The sequence below is a fragment of the Eumetopias jubatus genome, unplaced genomic scaffold, assembly GCF_037043125.1.
Source record: "Eumetopias jubatus isolate StellerSeaLion01/CBP00866 unplaced genomic scaffold, mEumJub1_p1.0 scaffold_14, whole genome shotgun sequence".
Classification (NCBI taxonomy): Eukaryota; Metazoa; Chordata; class Mammalia; order Carnivora; family Otariidae; genus Eumetopias; species Eumetopias jubatus.
Window position 1 is genome coordinate 67,172,649 of NW_028274820.1, and position 18,395 is coordinate 67,191,043.

General features: G+C 34.3%; 1 protein-coding gene across 1 annotated transcript in view; it reads left to right on the forward strand.

Moving 5' to 3' along the window:
* Nucleotides 1–18,395, forward strand: part of SEPTIN7 (septin 7) — a 76,994-nt gene that overhangs the window by 30,303 nt on the left and 28,296 nt on the right. Inside the window, exons 2-4 of the mRNA XM_028093874.2 lie at nt 1,978–2,084; nt 14,179–14,279; nt 15,197–15,331. Of these exons, the coding sequence (XP_027949675.2) occupies nt 1,978–2,084; nt 14,179–14,279; nt 15,197–15,331 (343 nt within the window). The remainder of the gene's footprint in view (nt 1–1,977; nt 2,085–14,178; nt 14,280–15,196; nt 15,332–18,395) is intronic.

Here is an 18,395-nt window from a genome sequence, read left to right on the forward strand (position 1 = left end):
CTACTCTGTAGTAACCACTATTAACATTTTGTTGTGTTGCCTTTCAGGCTTTTTTCCCCTTTGTCATACCTTTCATTTTGTGCTGCTTTCTCTTGTTCTTCTATCCTGTACCACAAAAAAAAAAAAGTTAAATAAAATAAGGTCTGTAAACATACTTTCAGTCAGTACAGTGTTAATTTTTAAATTTAGTGTACTTTTACATTTGACATCCCAAAATATTTTTACAGATACTCAAATTTTTCATTTATGCTTCTAAATGAAAATATTGTAAATCTTTTTCTTCTCTCTCTCTCTTTTTTTTTAAATAAAACACAAGTCAAATTTATTAGATTTGTCCACAGTCAGCAATGGTGATCTCGCTGGTCTTGCCATTCCTGGATACAAAGCACTCCATGGCTTCCATAGTATTCATGCCCTCTTTCACCTGGCCAAAGACCACATGCTTGCTATTGAGCCACTCAGTGTTGGCAGTGTGGATGAAAACTGGGAAGCATTTGTGTTGGTTCCAGCATTTGCCATGGACAAGACGCCAGACCCTTGTGCTTCAGGATGAAATGCTCATCATCAGATTTCTGCCCGTAGATGGACTTCCTGCCAGTGCCATATGGCATGTGAAGTCACCACCCTGGCACATAAATCCTGAAATAATCCTGTGAAAGCAGGGACCTTTAGAACCAAATCCTTTCTTCCCAGTGCTCAGGCCATGAAAGTTCTCTGCTGTCTTTTAGAACTTTGTCTGCAAACAGCCTGGAAGAGATGCACCCCACAGCAGTGTCGAAGAACATGGTAGGGTTGACCGTGGCTAGATAGCAGGGTGGCTCTAGGGCAGCAGTGTCTGCAAGGCCTAGGTATTTCTGATTATCCCCACAGGCTTGGGTTTTATTCCAGTCTTTACTCCTTTATTCAGTACATAAGAGTTAAGAAAGAAGTAGGTATGAAGAACCTATAATTTATTTTCCTTTGTCCTAGAAATTTCTAGAATTTTTTCATCTAGAAAAAAGTGACATCCCCTCATTCAAAGGGGTAAGCCATGACAACCTAGTATGGATCTTAACTTTCTTGAGAGCCAGTATAAAGAGAAAGAACTCAACCTAGACAGAAATGGTAATGTTAATACTGTGACATCAGTTATTTAGGCTAGAGGTACCTATTAAACCAACTGAACTATTAATAATAACTAGATTCTTTAATCCTGTGCTATATTAATTGATAATTACAGTTAAGATTTTTAATTTATTTAGCTTTATTTTATATCTTGAAGCTATTTATATTTTGGTAAAAATTATATATTTGGTATGTTATAGTAAACTTGACATATAGGGTTAAAGAAGAGTATGTTCATCTTAGTGGAAATTGTGTTCTACCTTCTTCCATTCCTACCTCTTACCTTAATCAGAAGCACCATAAAAAGTAATTACCTCTGATGTTTTTGGAATTTGGTTTATGGAAAGGTACCCTTTATACTTAAGCTGATTGGTACATGGATGAATAAATCGGAAGTACTTTTTTTCTGGTTCACTTTTATACTGAGATGCATTGTGATTAATTTTTCTTCTTTTATCAGCAGATTTCTGCTTTTTATAGTTGCATGATTTCTTTTTTTTGGTCGTTCGTTAATTATTGACTATAATAAGTGTTTACACCTAACTTTTATGTTTTATTTCACTGAAGTAGCAATATATAATCCAAACTTGGGTGTTTCTTTCATAACTAACTTTGGTCTCTAGGAATACATTACTGTTAAAAATGGAGACTGTTGTATTAGATTTTAGATACAATACTTTTATCTTTATAAGAAAATGAGGACAAAGAACTTATTCTAATAGGGAGTCTTTATATAGTATGTTTTCTAATGTCACTTCTTTGTTCCATGAAGAATTACTTGTATAAAGCAAGTTTGATTATGGTATTGGTTGAATATTTAAGATTGATGAAGTGGCCGAGTTTAACACATTTTTCCTCCCCCATTTCTTTTAGGTGAATCTGGACTCGGGAAGTCAACATTAATCAACTCATTATTCCTCACAGATTTGTATTCTCCAGAGTATCCAGGTCCATCCCATAGAATAAAAAAGACTGTACAGGTATGTACATTAGTATTGTTAATTGATGATAAGCTGGGGTAATGTTAACACAAAACATATGCTAATACTTTTATTATGCTTCCCTGGAGACAGGTTTTATATTTGGCCTCATCCGATGTAAAGTGGTAAACCTGATTGATGATTAAAAAGAGAGAGGGTGAGCACAGGTAATTAGAGGAATTATCTTGACTAGAACCTTCTAAATTTGTCCCTAGGACCCTCCTAGAGATTATACTGTGATGTAATAAATAATATCCCTAGAGTTATACTGTCCAACATGGTCTTGCCATACTTAGCTATTAAGTTTGAATAAGTTAAAAGCAAATAAAATCTAAAATTTAGTTTCTCAGTTACACCAGTCACATTTCAAGTGCTCAATAGTCATATGTGGCCAATTTGCGTAGTACAGATATATTTCCACTGTTGGAGAATGTGCTAATGGACAGTGTAGAGAAAACATGATTTGCAGAAAAGTCATTAATTTAATTTATTAATTAATTTAAATACCGTGTTCTATATTACTCAGTGGCATAGTCCCATATGATAGATGAACGGCAGTTGGAATTCATTAAGGCTCCCAGGCTATGTGTAGTCTAATTTAGTACTTCTCAGTCTTTAATGTGTGTTCAGATCAGCTTGTTAAATTTAGTTCCTGTTTTACTTAGTTTAATCTGAGATGGGCTGAGATTCTGCATTTCTGAAAAATTTTAGGTGATGCTGATGCTGCTGACCCATAGACCACACTTCATATGACAGAATGCTCTAGGCTCCAGATCTGCAGTGTTCAGTACAGTAGCCAGTAGCCACATGTGTCTGTTAAACTCTTAAAATGTGGGTAGTCCAAATGGAGATGTTATGCAAATATAAAATACATCCCAGATTTTGACAATTTAGTATGTAAAAAAATATAAAAGATCTTATTACTAATTTTTTATATTGATTATACTTTGCAGTGATAATATTTTGGTTATATTGTATTAAATACATTAATTTCACCTTTTATTACTTTTTAAAGTGGCTACTGAAAAGTTTTAAATTATGTGGCTCACATTACATTTTTGTTAAACAGCACTCCTCTAAACTATTAATTGCAAAAATTGTTAGTGGATTGGTGCGATAGTAATACGTAGCACATAAGCAGAGAGGAAGGGAGTGAATAGTTCTCGCTGGAGCAGGCTTTATTCAGGCTGGAGGTGGATTTGAAGGATTGGTAGTAATTATTCTAGTGTACAAGGTGGAAGGAAAGTCTGGAAATTCTGGGCAGAAACTCATATCAAACTGCAAGGTGCAGTTTAGTAATTAGATTCTTAAAGAAGTAATTTTGTCAAGTGAATATTTTTTTTTAAAGTTTTTCTCTGTTTTAGGAGTTTTTTTGTATCCTTCATAGAGCTTGAAATTTCAGATTACTTGCAAAAATGTATTCTAAAACCTTGACACTACATTGCTTATTTATTTGGTGATCAGTGTTGGATAGTTTAACCCTAAGCAAGAAGAGGAACTTTTAATTTTTTAATTTAGGTATTTAAATTCAAGATAAGTAAACTTTGTATGTAGAAATGTTAAAGAAATCCCACAGTATAGATTCCCAAGTTCAAGAATATTTAGTCTAGGGGCACCTGGGTGACTCAGTTGCTTAAGCATCTGCCTATGGGTCAGGTCACTATCCTGGAGTCCCAGAATTGAGCCCCGTGTCGGGCACCCTGCTCAGTGGGGAGTCTGCTTCTCCCTCTGCCCTTTACCCTACTCATGCTCTCTCTCTTAAATAAATAAATAAAATCTAAAAAAAAAAAAAAAAAAAAGAATAGTCTAAAATATGTTAGATCTTAATGGTCATGTGCCTGCCAGTAGTGTTCTTGGTAATTACTGCTGGTGAGAAAATTTTCTGAGTCCTCTTTGTAGTTCTGGCATATAGTGTAACTCCAGGCTTGCATTAGTAAGTCATTAGCATCTTCTAGGTACTATTCCAATCAGTTTACATGCATTAACTTATTTAATTCTTAGAACAACTTTATGAGGTAAGTGGTACTATTACCGCCATTTTACATATGTGGAAATTGAGGTACAGACATGGTCATATCCCTGAAATCACGTAGTTAGAGTGACAGAACTGGATACAAATCTAAGTGGTCTGGTTTAGTGTATATTCTATTAAATTATGCTGTCTCTATACTGTTGATATTTAATATAAGCTAGTTTCATAGGTTAACCAGTTCTTAATAGGTGGATTAGCTTTCCTTTACTACATATCCCTTTTTAATAATGTTTCATCCAACAGGTTTTTGGTTTTCTTTTTTTTTTTTTTTAACCTTTTCGTTTAAAAATCTTACAAAGGGAGATAGTTTCCCACTTAGGCCATTTAGACAAAATGAGGACAAAATGATTTGGTCAGTGAAGTCATCTCTTCATCATAATTAATATGTGAAAATAGTTAAAATATAACAAAAAATGCCTCTATAAGCAATAAGGGGCTGATTCAGCTGATGCGGACTAGTAAGGGATACTTACAGGAAGGGATTTTTTTTTGTTTTACTTTCTAAATCTCAAATAGTACATACATGGTGTTTGCTGTTGCTTGTTAGGTTTGAATTTGCAGTCTGGACTCAAGGGTAAGGACTTCCCTTTAAATATTAAGCTTGAAATTCCAATAAACTACTGCTGGGTGGTTGATGGAAGGAAGCAAATTAACTCATGAAAATTTTGTACCTTACCATGTTTTATTTTACTTTGCTTAATAAAGACGAACAGTATTCTAGCTTTCTTAATTCATCCATGCAGTGATTTTTATCAGTGCCTGAACACATGAAAGTATCAGCACTTGCAATTTTAGGAATTCAACATATAAAAATCTAACCTGTCATACTCTGTAGCAAAGTATTTGCTTAAATAATGAGAGATTGCTTGTAATGTAATTACAACTGTGTGTATTCTGTCATGGTCCACATATTGTAAAAAGGATATTAAATAGGATTCTTTATCATATTATCATCAGTGATTCTCCATATTATGAGACTGAATCTTTTTCCTTTTATCTTCTCAATTTTATACAGTGAACATACTTTTATAATTTTTTAAATGCCTTTCAGAAAAGAAAATATAAATACCAAAGATAAAAAGTATTTATGAGCAATAAGATTCATATTAAGAATTGGTTCTAGGTCAGTTCAACAAAAATCTGTCCCCTAGAAGTCCTTATGCCAAAAATAAATTTGCCAAACAAATTTATTAAAAATACTGATAGACTATATGGTACTGTCTACCCTAAACCAGTTGCTCAAACCAAAAAACTTGGAGCCATCCTTAACTCCCTTTTTCTCTCTAAATCCACAGGCAGTCCATCAACAAATCCTGTTACCTCTACTTTCACAATATATCCAGAATCCTACTTTCTTGTACTGCTCATATCCAGGGCTCCATCATCTCTCTGCCTAGATTATTACAATAACCTCCTAATTCGCCTCTCTGACATGATTCTTGGCCACCATCCCAATCTTTTTAACAAAGCAATCAGAGTCTTCTTTTACAGAGGAAGGCCAAAGTCCTTATAATATCTAGGAGACCCTTATAATATCTAGGAGACCCCATCCCTCTCTATAACCTGTTTCCTACACTTTTCTGATTTTGGCTTATTCTCCTCTGACTAAACCAACATCCTTGCTGTTCTTTGAACAGGCCAAAGCTACTTCAGGTTCTTTCCACTTCTTGTTTTTCTACCTGCAATGTTCTTCCCTGAGATTTCCTCATGGCTTGCTCCCTAATTTTCATCAGTTCTCTGCTTAAAAGTTAATCTCTCAGTGAGGCCTTGCCTGGCCACCTTATAAACTCCTTCCAGTCCCTACCCTGGCTCTAAATTTGTAAGCTCTGTGAAGGCAGGAACTTCATTTTATTCACTGCTTAAACTCAGTTCTTAGAAGTGCATCTGTTACATATTAGCATCCAGTATTTGTTGAATGACTGAACAGTTTTAAAAATATGTAAGACTTCGCGTTTAGTTGGGATATTTTAAAATTGATGATTTTTGAAGGTTTGTTAATCTTTCTTTCTTCGTCTGTGAAGTTTTGTAAATCACTAGAAGAAGTGAAATAATTTTAAATGAGATTTTTTTGAAGTTTTAACTTTGACAGCTTTTTTAAAATTTTCTATTTTTTTCTTGAGCAAAATTTTTAAAATAATTTTGTAGTTTTATACTAAAAGGGCACAAATTTTAGCATAAAGCTTGATGAACTTGTGTGTGTGTGTGTGTGTGTGTATGTGTGTGTGTGTGTGTGTATCCAGGTAATTATCACGCGGATTCAGATACTGTAGTACATTTCTAGCACCCTGGAAGGTTTCCTTGTGCCTCCTCTCAGTCAATATTACACCCAACTCCAAATATAAATAGCTTTCTGACTTCTGTCTCTATAGATTAATTTTGCCTTTCTTGAACTTCATTTAGATATATACTTTTTTGTGTCTGATTTCTTTCACTGCATATTATGTCTGTGGTATTTGTGCTGTGTAGCTGTAGTTCTTCTTCATTGTTGTATAATATTCCATCGTATGATTATATCATAAATTATATTCTGTTGTAGATAAGCATTTGGGTTTTCGTTTTTTTTTTTACCACTATGAATATTTTTATACATTCTTTTAGTGGACCTGGACACTCGTTTCTGTTGTATGTCTGTGTACATTAAGTATAAAGGTATTTTATTGTTTCAGTTAATTTTCTTTGATTTCTTATGAGGTTGAACATGTCTTTTATACTCATTAACTATTCAGATTTCATTGAAGTGTTTTGATCATCTTAATATTTCCTATCTTTTTCTCCTTGATTTGGAAGAGTTCCTTATCTAGATAATTGCATCTTACATTTCAGATACTGAAGATAATTTCTCTCAGGCTAGCATCTGTTAAAGACAATGGGAGAGGCTCTCAGTTTGTTAGAATTGTTTTTACATTTGCTTGTCTCCCAAATAATCCTGTTTAAACTCAACCTTCTTTTAAGCTAACATTTCAATAGTGTTCTCTTCAATTGTGAATATCTTCCCAACTCTCCCTTTTTTTTGAAAACAAAGGAGTAATTAGGGCTTCAGAGTATCTCTAGTAAGATTTTTAAGACAAAGGCCTGTGTATCACTCTTAAATCTCCTCTTTTTACCAAAAGTAAGACCTATAACATCTGAGAACTGGATAGATTCTGACTAGAATCGCAGAGAAGTACTCTTTCCTGACTGTACCATGGAGGTATTCCTTCATATACTTGAAACAAGTTGAAGAATCCTGTGTACTCTCTTCCTCATTTATCCAGGAGAGAACATAACATGTTCTGAGTCGTTCCGTTTATTTAGAAAATAGAAGGTAGTTTTCTTTTACAGTTGACTGGCTTTTCACTAAGCTCAGTAATCTAGCAGATAATCTCCTCTTGGAAGCTCATAAATTCTTTCAGTGGAAGGTGCTCAGAAGTATTACATCTCAGCCCAGACATATCAGACCAGGAGAAACATAAAATCCTGAGCTTCAAAAGGCAAGTGTCTGCAATTTCCCTGACCTGAAGGCTTTCTGAAACCCTTCCAAACTGTTGGGGGGGAAAAAAAAGACAAAAAGAAAAATCCTGTGATGTAGCAAGGTAGGGAGTGAGATTTTAATAAAGACCGTGATCTCATAATCTCCCTGAGCATTATTTATTTATAAGAGACTGGTATCATGGGGCACCTGGGAGGCTCAGTCGTTAAGCATCTGCCTTTGGCTCAGGTCATGATCCCAGGGCCCTGGGATTGAGCCGGCATTGGGCTCCCTGCTGTGCGGGGAGCCTGCTTCTCCCTCTTCCACTCCTTCTGCTTGTGTTCCCTCTCTCGCTGTGTCTCTCTGCCAAATAAATAAATAAAATCTTTAAAAATAAAAGAGAGAGAGAGACTGGTATCACAAGAAATTCCTTCACATTTGCAGTCTTGGAAGGAAAGGGAAGGTGTCTACACTGAACAGAGAGATGGTTCTGAGCTTCCTGTATATCAGTGGTTCTGATTTGAATGGAATTTTCAGTATTAAATAGAAGTCCTTTGTGATTAATTCCCAATGTCCTGTCTTGGGCCTCAGGACTGAGTGCTGCAGCTCCAAATGTGAGCCAACACTGTAGTCCTAGAGTTCTTTATATAGATGGTTCTCAAACTTGAGTGTACACCACAGTCACTTGGAAGGCTTGCTAAAACAGATTGCTGAGTTCCTCTCCCCTCAGAGTTTGCTATTTAATAGGTTTGAGGCAGGGCCCAAAGAATTTATGTTTCTAATAAGTTCCTAGACTGTGCATCTGCCAGTCGGAATACTATACTTTGAGAACCACTGCTCTGCAGTGTTTCTAGCCTGATAAAAACTGGTTTTATCCTGTCTCCCTGGAAAGAAGTTAGAGAGGGTACTGTTTATCCTTCATTCTTTCAGAATACTTCACATTGAATGAAATAGTACCTGTAACTTCTGTTTTTATTCATATATTTTTTTGTTAATAGACTGATGAAAATGAAGTGATAGAAAGAATTGAATACTTGTTCTACTTCATGTTCCATTCTCAAAAATAGATCCTCAGATTAACAAAGTTTTAAGAAAAATATTACATACAGTGTTGTATGTATAGTAGCAAATTTTATAATGTTACATTTGAAAATTTTTGAATCATATTTCAAGTCTGTGGAAGGTTGCCAACTATCTCCAAGGGAAAGACTGTCCTTTATTCTGAGACTAAATCGTTTCAATTTCTTTTGTGAAATGAGAGTGTTAGATTTTTTTTTAAAGATTTATTTATTCACTTGAGAGAGAGAGTGTGTGAGAGCGGGGGAGGGACAAAGGGAGAGGGAGAGAAAAAAATCTTCAGCAGACGCCCCACTGAGCGCAGAGCCCAGTGCAGGGCTTGATCTCAGGACCCCAAGATCATGACCTGAGCTGAAATCAAGAGTCAGACACTCAGCCAGCTGAGTCACCCAGGCATCCCAAGAGTGTTAGTTTTGTTTCATTTTTTTTAAGTTCTTAGTTGGCAACCTTATATTGTCCCCTTTAAAAAACTTTTTTTCTTGGTTTATGAAGTCCTACAAATCACTTTTGCAGATTAAGTGGGTATAAAAATTTTGGAAGTGAGAAAAGGTGAAAGCAATGAATCCTATCCCTAAGGTAATGTTTTATAGACTCCTTGAGACGTTTATATAAACCCCAGTTAGGAAACTCTCTTGTTGATATTGGTCCAATATTGATTGTTTTTTGAACCATGCATAGAACAGACATTTGAATGTTTATCTTATACCAGGTTTTGAGGCTACAAGTGATGATAGACATAATCAAAGTTCTTAAGCCAATCACAAGAAGGATATAGCAAACAAATATGATTTGGTGAGAATATGCTGCTGTGAAGTGCTATAGATTACCTTGGCAAGGTAGCTTATAGTGAAGTAGTAGGAATGGAGGGCAAGATGGTACTTGTTTGAGAAGTGAGTAGTAAATGAGGCACTGATGATGGGATGCCTATGAAGGAGGTGAAGAAAGTGAATACCTAGAGGTTGAATGTAGGGTACTGAGAGAGTCGTTTGGTTTTTGTTTCCAAAAAAGACCTGAGAATGTTTATATCCTGTGGGGAGTTAATCCCTAAGAGATGAGAGGTTGAAAATAAAGGGTAAGTAGTCTAAACAGTTGTCAATATGACTCTAATATGGAGTAATCAGTTTCCTGGTATAGATTGAGAAATTATCCTTAGGAAGAAAGGGATCTATTCCACTGAATAGAAGGAAAGACTGTTGCTTCAAACAAATTGGGGATGCTCTTGTCTTCATATAGAGATGAGGCATGGTGACAAACAGTAGGGTAAAGAGCCATACTGGGAAATGAGAGAGGCGTGAGACTAGCGAGCACATAGAAGGATTATTGGATAGCAGGGAAATTCCTGTCAAATTGAAGTTCATGAATTTTGTGGAACAGAAAGATATCTGAGCTGGAAAGGAAAAAGAAATAAAGGGTTTAGGAGGAGGGTCGCTAATAGAACATGGAAGGGACAAGGAACTTAAGATCTCAGTGTAAGGAGTCAGGGGAAATGAGGTGTAATGATTTGTGGGGGGGAGGGGTAGAAGGAGAAGCAGGCTCCCGATGAGCAGGGAGCCCGATTTGGGACTCCATCCCAGGACCCTTGGATCATGACCTGAGCCAAAGGCAGATGCTTAACTGGCTGAGCCACCCAGGCATCCCTGGATCAGCTTTCTTTCTTTCTTTTTTTTTTAATAAAGATTTTATTTATTTGACAGAGAGAGACAGCAAGAGAGGGAACACAAGCCAGGGGGAGTGGGAGAGGGAGAAGCAGTCTTCCCGCGGAGCAGGGAGCCTGATGCGGGGCTTGATCCCAGGACCCCGGGATCATGACCTGAGCCAAAGGCAGACGCTTAACCGACTGAGCCACCCAGGCGCTCCCCTGGATCAGCTTTCTTAATAAACTAGGTCAGGGTCTTGATTAGAAGGCAATAATCTTTAGGCATAACGATTCTACTATTGGTCATTGCTTCTTAGTTTCTTGTGGAACATAATGAAGTATTTAAGTATTTAATATAGATATTATATATCTTATATTTATTTATCTTAAATATCTGTCTAACTTATTTAATTATCAGGCATTAAATAATCAAAATAGATAGTTTTTGTCTTTGAGCCAAGTGGAATATCTCAGGCTGTTTAAGTCTCTGTTGTCCCAAGTCCCTGCAGAGCTTTGGCTGTAATGCCACCTCCTGAACACGTTTGGGTAGAGGGGTAAGCTCCTGACAGAAAATCTTAACCCTCTCCTTGAAATTTAATATAGTTAATTAAGTAACACTTTGTACTTACCTTAACAAGTAGCTCTTAACCATTAGGTTATAAAACTTTTAACGGTGTTTTGAAAATGAAAGAAAAGAAGCTATGGAAACACCGAAGGCTTAATTTTTTTCTCAGATTGAAAAACGGAACAACATTAGAAAAAAGAGTGTCTTGGATTTCTGGGAAAAGAGTCCAAAAGAGGCCTCAGTAAATTAATTAAACAATATAATGGGCTTCAGTTTTATTTTTCAGAGAGAAACACGTAATTGAAAATACCCTTGATTCATTCCTTCAGTATTAAATTATGCATTTAATCTTAGAGAACTTTGAGTGATGCCATGAAATATGCTGATGTGACCTGCTTAAGTAAAGTGCATGGGAAAGTGGCCATTTGGAATAGATTTCTTAAGAAAAGTTTGAAATTCCTGGACTTGAACTAATTTGTTTTCCATGGATCCCATGAGGATACTTGCAAAACCAGATGACAGGATACAGTCAGATACTGTGAATGGCACTGGTTTACAGTTAAGTTTTCTGGATCTCTTCCATATGTTGCCTTCTTCTTTCTATTTGACCATGTATGGATACATAGAATTTCATAGGCCAGAAAAGTCCTTTTATAAACAGACTCTTTAAAGTATTTAAAATACAGATCTTAATTTTTTTTATGTCCGTAAACAATTACGTTGTTAAACTGATGATAAAAACAAAAACAAGGAAACAAGGATCTTAAAATTTAAGATGGTATGGTGTGATTAGTATACAACCTATTATTGAAGATAGAAATGGGCTTTGCTTAGTAATAAGGGAACCAGAAATGGTTTGGAGTAAAATTGGGAGATGATTCATGTAGAACAATTGTATTTTGCATCAGTTTCTAATATATAGTGCTATGTCATTTAAAAGAATTATTAGGTACAGGGATGGAATGATTACTTTGGATATTTCTGCTTCAGTGACAGTTACCATAAATGAATAAGCTGTTTTTATGAAGGAAATGGAAGCAAATTCAAAATATATTGAGATGTTGGAGATTGACCATTTTTTAATTGATATATAATGACAACTCAGTTGTCTTTTGACTAGAGGACAACCATATATATAAAATACAAACTTTGTAAGTCACATGACATAATATAATTTTAAAATTTTCTTAAATAATTTTTTATTTAACATAATTTTTTTAAGTTTTGAAAATCTAACACTGGTAAGTCTGATTATTTCCTCATTTTGCTTTCTCATGTTATGAGAGTAACCTCATATCAGACTAGATGTATTATCTTAGCTATGTGGTGTGAAACAGTGATCTTCTAAGCATTCACATCCATTATTGATACTGAAAATGTCCAGGAAATATTAAGAACCCTATTTATTGATATTTACTTTTTTAATCTACAGAGAATTAATACTGTTAGTATTTATTAACAGATTTCCAATTGTATATATTTGGTAGATATGAATAAATATATTTGGGATGTTCAGAATTTCCACTGGTGGTTCACACTAGGATTAAAGCAGTATAAAGACCTTTGGTCTAAAAGATAAGACCTTTGCCTCTTATTTGTCTAAAAGATTAGAAGCCCCTCCATGGACATACATGTCCAAATCTCAGGCAGTGTTTTCAATTTTAACAAGATTTTTTTTTAAAGTATTTTATCTTTATTTTTTTTTAAAGATTTTATTTATTTATTTGAGAGAGAGGGAGAGAAAAACAGCATGAGAGGGGAGAAGCAGGCTCCCTGCTGAGCCGGGAGCCTGATGTGGGACTCCATCCCAGGACTCCGGGATCATGACCTGAGCCGAAGGCAGTTGCTTAACCAACTGAGCCACCCAGGCACCCAAGATTTTTTTTTTTTAATATTATTTTTTTAACAAAATAACTTTTGGTTGCCATAGACCTGTACTGTCCAATTCAGTGTCACCAGCCACATGTGTCTATTTAAATTAAATTTAAGTTGATTCAAATTAAATAGTTAATTCAGCTCCTTTGTTGCTGTAGTCACATTTCAAGGGCTAAGTAGCCACCATGGCAAGCATTTACTATATTGGACAGTGCAGATACAGAACATTTGCATCATCTCAGAAAGTTCTGTTGGACAGTGCTACCATAGACTTTCTTGCTCAGCAATCTCAGTCTTAGTTCCTCAGTCTCTTCATGCTAGCCTCTGTAAAAATTGCCAAAGGAAAATGGAAAGACATCATATCTGTAATCCCAAAAGATACACCCAACTTTTTCTACCTAGAAATTAGTCACTTTTCCTTTCCAAAACATAAATAGCTGAAGTTGCTTTTCACATGTTGATGATTTTTCCCTTAAGTCTTAATAGTACTTAATTCCTTAATTCGTACCATCTTATGGCAGTTAACACTTAAAATTTGAGTCTAATTCTTCTCTCTTAAATTAGCCTGTCAGTATACGTAGAGCTTCTAGTCTTAATTAGCCCTTGATATAAATGTACATTGAATGAAAACCTGTGTTTTTCTGAGGCAATATTCCCCTAAAAGGTTTGAATCAGTGTTTACTTTATCTAGCAGCAGCATATGCCCAAGATGAATGATTTATATGTTCTGATACACAGCTTGGGGTTACAGAAAATCTTAGATTGTAGGAGGAACTGTTTGGCATTGTTTAAGTCCAATACCCTTTCTCAAATAGAATATTTTTACAAATTGTAAAGAGAACCAAAGATTTTAATCAGAGTAGGATTTTTTTTTTTTTCAGTGCCTGCACCTTTGCTGATTGCTTTGGTCTAAATGTGCAGTATAATATTTGAGAAGAGAATTGGATCTTAGCCATATCATCAACACAAGTGTAAATAATTATGGCCATGCTGAGAAAGATTTGGGAATGGTAATAAGTTAACTTGAGTAATTGATTTGGACCAAACTAGAAGGAGATAGTCCAGGAAAACATTTACTGTAAATGGTACATTAGATGTACTTGTCTGGTTAATTGCATTTGATTTCTATGAATTACCAAATCATTCAGGCACATTATTTATATTATTAGATTATATGAATATTATATGGCTTTAGTGACTATTACTTTTTCTCAGTTCCTGTTTTCCTTCTTTATGTCAATTATAAACCATAAACCCACTATTTATATATGTGCTTTTCTTTCAAGTAACCAGGACTTCTAGTAACCGCAGTAATTGATTCTAAAGAAAATGTGGGGTGGGTATTTTGTTTGTAAAAATTTCCCAGTTGGTTTTGATTAATGCTCATCCCCTGCCTCTTACCTTGTAGGAAACCACAGGTGTAATGTGTGGTATTAATATCTGTACCAATGACTCTTACAGGTGGAACAATCCAAAGTTTTAATCAAAGAAGGTGGTGTTCAGTTGCTGCTCACAATAGTTGATACCCCAGGATTTGGAGATGCGGTGGATAATAGTAATTGGTAAGAAGGGTTGTCGTCACTGCTTTATATTGCATTTGGTGGTTAGACTTTTTCTGCTTAAGATTTTTAAACTAATTTTAGCAAAAGTCACTGAACTTTTAAGTGATGTGACTCGAGTTCTTTTACCAACTTTGCCACTTACTTGAAAATGTTGCTTAACTTCTCTGAACTGATTTCTATAAAATGGAGATAATACCTGTCATAGAATTATTTTGAAGACAAATTCCAAGACAGTATAGATAACAAGAATTCTCATTATTATAAGGAAGTTAAAACTTCCCATTGTCTACTATAATTTTATCCATTTATTGTATGTATTATTTTCTATCACATCCTAATTTAAGCCTAATTTTAAATGTTCAGTTTTTCCAAGTCATAAGTTAAGAAAACATTCATGACATTCTATTTGGAAATACCTTAGTATCTTATAAACAATATTTAAATTTTTCTTTGAGTACCACATTGTTTTTGAAGTAAATTTCTGTGTCAACTTTTAAAACACCTAAATAATCATGGAACACTACATCAAAAACTAATGATGTACTGTATGGTGACTAACATAACATAATAAAAAAAAAATACCTAAATAAGTTCATCATGAGGTTTTTGTATTATTTAATCTTTTCATTTGAAATATACTCTATACTTACAAGTGCAAATAATATGATAATTTGGTTGTGCTTTGACTCTGTATAATTAATTTTCTTTGATTTGGAAAGTTTAGAAATACTGGAATCAAGATTTATTCAATGTAATTAATATTTTTTTTGAATCAGTATAGGTAGAAAAATTTGAGATCTCTTCCACTGGTTTGATTGGTTTTGCCCATTTAAAAATATTGATTACTTGAACAGTCATCAGTTGCACATTCATATGTAAATTGAAACTTAATTATTTTATTTATCTGCTTTCTATAGCTGGCAGCCTGTTATTGACTACATTGATAGTAAATTTGAGGACTACCTAAATGCAGAATCTCGAGTGAACAGACGTCAGATGCCTGACAACAGGGTGCAGTGTTGCTTATACTTCATTGCTCCTTCAGGACATGGGTCGGTATTTTGATAATTCTGATAACTTGCTTTTGCTTATTATTACTGAACTTTGGGTGTATATTTTAGTAATCCAGATTTCTGTGGAGTACAATTAACTAACCAGTTGTGAAATCCCAAATTCTATATAAAAATGGCTTATAAAAAACACTTTTTAAGTCCTAGATGAGCTCATTTTACTAATTAGTTCACACATAAGGCTTTTTTACCTGCTTCACTATAAGAAACAGTGTTTCCATCATGGTTTAATGTCTCAGTGTGGCTAGTTTAGCTTCCCCTCTTGACCTCTTGCCACAAATTGAACTACCAAATAATGAGGAACAGCTATAATAATTAGCTTAGACATATTCTAAGAAACTCCAAAGATGTTTTTACTATGGATCTGATGGAAAAGATTATAAAAAAAATTAAGTACCTAAGTTCTTACATGCCGTTTATTTCTTCACTAAGTTTCTTTGACTCTGTTTCATCTTAGCTATCACAGTCATGTTATTTAAGTTTCATATCATCTGTGCTAACCTTCTACTTATTAGGAGTTTAAATGTAAGTATCTGGACATTCATATGATCTGATTATTCTTTTTGTTAGTATGGCCAGCCTCTATTCCTTTTTTTATTGTTTGTACTTCCTTTGTCATTTGAGTAGATATGTGTCACTGTCAACTGCAGATGTTTGTATTTACTCCCCCTTCAGTCTTTTTCTTTGGGTAGATGACTGCATAGCTCAGCCACCTGATGATTAGAGCTGCTATCTCTCTACCAAAAAGAACTGGAATATTATATAGCATCACACTAAATAGCATTACACCACCTCAGATTACAGTGGTATAAACTAGTTCCTTCATAACAGTACCTTTCTCTTCTATTTTCTGCTGCTTTCTCCACCATTTCCTAGATAAGCCAATGCCCATTATCATTATCATGGTTGAGCAAAAAGTCTTAATTATGTAGTTTACCATTTTTGCACTGTCAGATTATAGCGGTGCAAATGTTTCTTCTTTTGTTTCTGATATTCTTCTGCAGTGTTCTTAGAAGTTTATATTTAATGTGCAAAATTGACTCATCTACTTAAAAGGCTCAAAAGAATAATCTCAAAAACACAACACACTATATATAGCCTTTTACGAGTACCTGCTAGCTTCTTCCTGAATTTATGTATTTTTTTTAATCATTCTATTTTATCATATCATTAACTTATTAGGGCTTTTTCTTGGAAACCAACAAGTAAAATCTTAACTGCTCTGTAGTCACTAGAAATTTGTCAGTTTTTATCCAGTTTTATTATTTTAGATCTTTTGGACTCTCTCCAAGATTTAGTAATTCTCATGAAATCACATTCCTTCTATCCCTGGGGAAAAGTATATTTCTTAAAATTGCATGGGAAATAAGATTAAAAAAAAATTTTTTTTTTTTTTAATGATTCAAACGATGTGTAGTACTTTTGGGCCACTTCTTATTTGTCATAAGAGATGGGGATTCAAAATTTTTGTTTTCTAGGTATAAAAATGTGCTTTTGAATAGTTTCTCATCTTAACTACTTTTAGGCATGGAACAAAGTTTTGCCCATTGGGATGTGTTACTGTGGAGTAAGTAAAAGAATAAAACACTGAATTTATGTAGAGCGTTCCTAATCTCCTGTTCACTACAGACTGAAATTCTAGGCAGTCTAATAGATGAATCAGGTCCTTTCTATCTTATCTGGTAGTCCCTAGATTCCCTTTTTTGAGGGGTCCTGTTTTGGAGTAATTATAAATTGGTCCAACATTGTATTTTCAGTGTCCCCCACCTCGGCCCAGCTAGTGTCATCACTAAACACAAGACTGATTTATGATTTCAGGAATTGTTGCTTCATTTTCTGTTCAGTGATTGGTAAAGCTATTAAAATTAAAAACTGACTTGGAACTTGAATTTTAAAATGGTATTTTACCCTTTTGAATATTGATTGCCATTTAAAAAAATCAGTGTCTTTCAATGAGTTTTATATAGATTTTTTCCCCTTAGAAATATATGTATGTGTATATATTATAAATATTTGTCATTTGCCCTGTAGTCATTTTATTTTGTTGTAGGCTTTGAGGTTAAATAAATAGTCTTTTCGCTGTAATGTGGGTTTATCTTCTAGAAATTCTATAAAGGACTTTCCATTGTTTAAAACTAAATTTCTTGGAAAAGACCTGAAATAAAACTAAATGGACAGAGGAAAAATTTCAACCAGAATGTAATCTACATGTGAACTAAATGTTTTCTGCTGTTGACATTTTGTAAGCTTCTGAAATTTGTATTCTAATTTAAAAGGGCAGAAGGGTTTTATTGGGGCTTTTATAAAGGTTTTACCTTTTTTCCCCTAAAGTTTAATTTTTAAACTGATTTAAATGTTCTTCAGCCTTGTTGTTTTATATTTAAGAAGTTGACTTTACCCATTTCCTTCTCATGGTTGTTTTTTAGTGTCTTTTTCTTTAAAAGTTGAGATGATAAATATTCAGCAAGTGCTGTTTTACATTTTAAGTGTAAAACCTTGTTAACTTAGATTTTGATTTTAATATTTTATATTAAGTGATCTTAAGATGTATTCAAATTTTAGATTAACTGAATTCTTCTCTGTTACTGGTTTAATGAGGTGGTATTGGTGCTAACTTAAATTTGTCATGAGTATAATCTGGAAAATGAACTATAAAAATTTACAAATCTGAGACTGACCAGGCCATGGCTTTTATATTTAATGTTGTATGTAATGACTGATGAAAAAAAGCAAAACTTAAATTTTTTCAAAGTTGGTTATGTTCTTTCACTTAGCACTTATGAAATAAGGGTGCTGTTTATAGATAATACAGTGTTATTCCAGCGACAATCTCTTTTCTGTAGTGTTCCCTATTCTCTGAATGCCAATATCACATTTCAAAGGATTCAGGATAAGGAGAATTAGAATAGGAGGTAGGTGTCTTCTCCGTACCTGCCTTCCTACTCCATATCCCTCTTTCTGCCAGTCAGCATCACTACCACTAAGAGGTATAGTGTTATTTATTATTTGTTAGTAAAAAGGAATACCTCTTTAGTCTCTGGGTCCC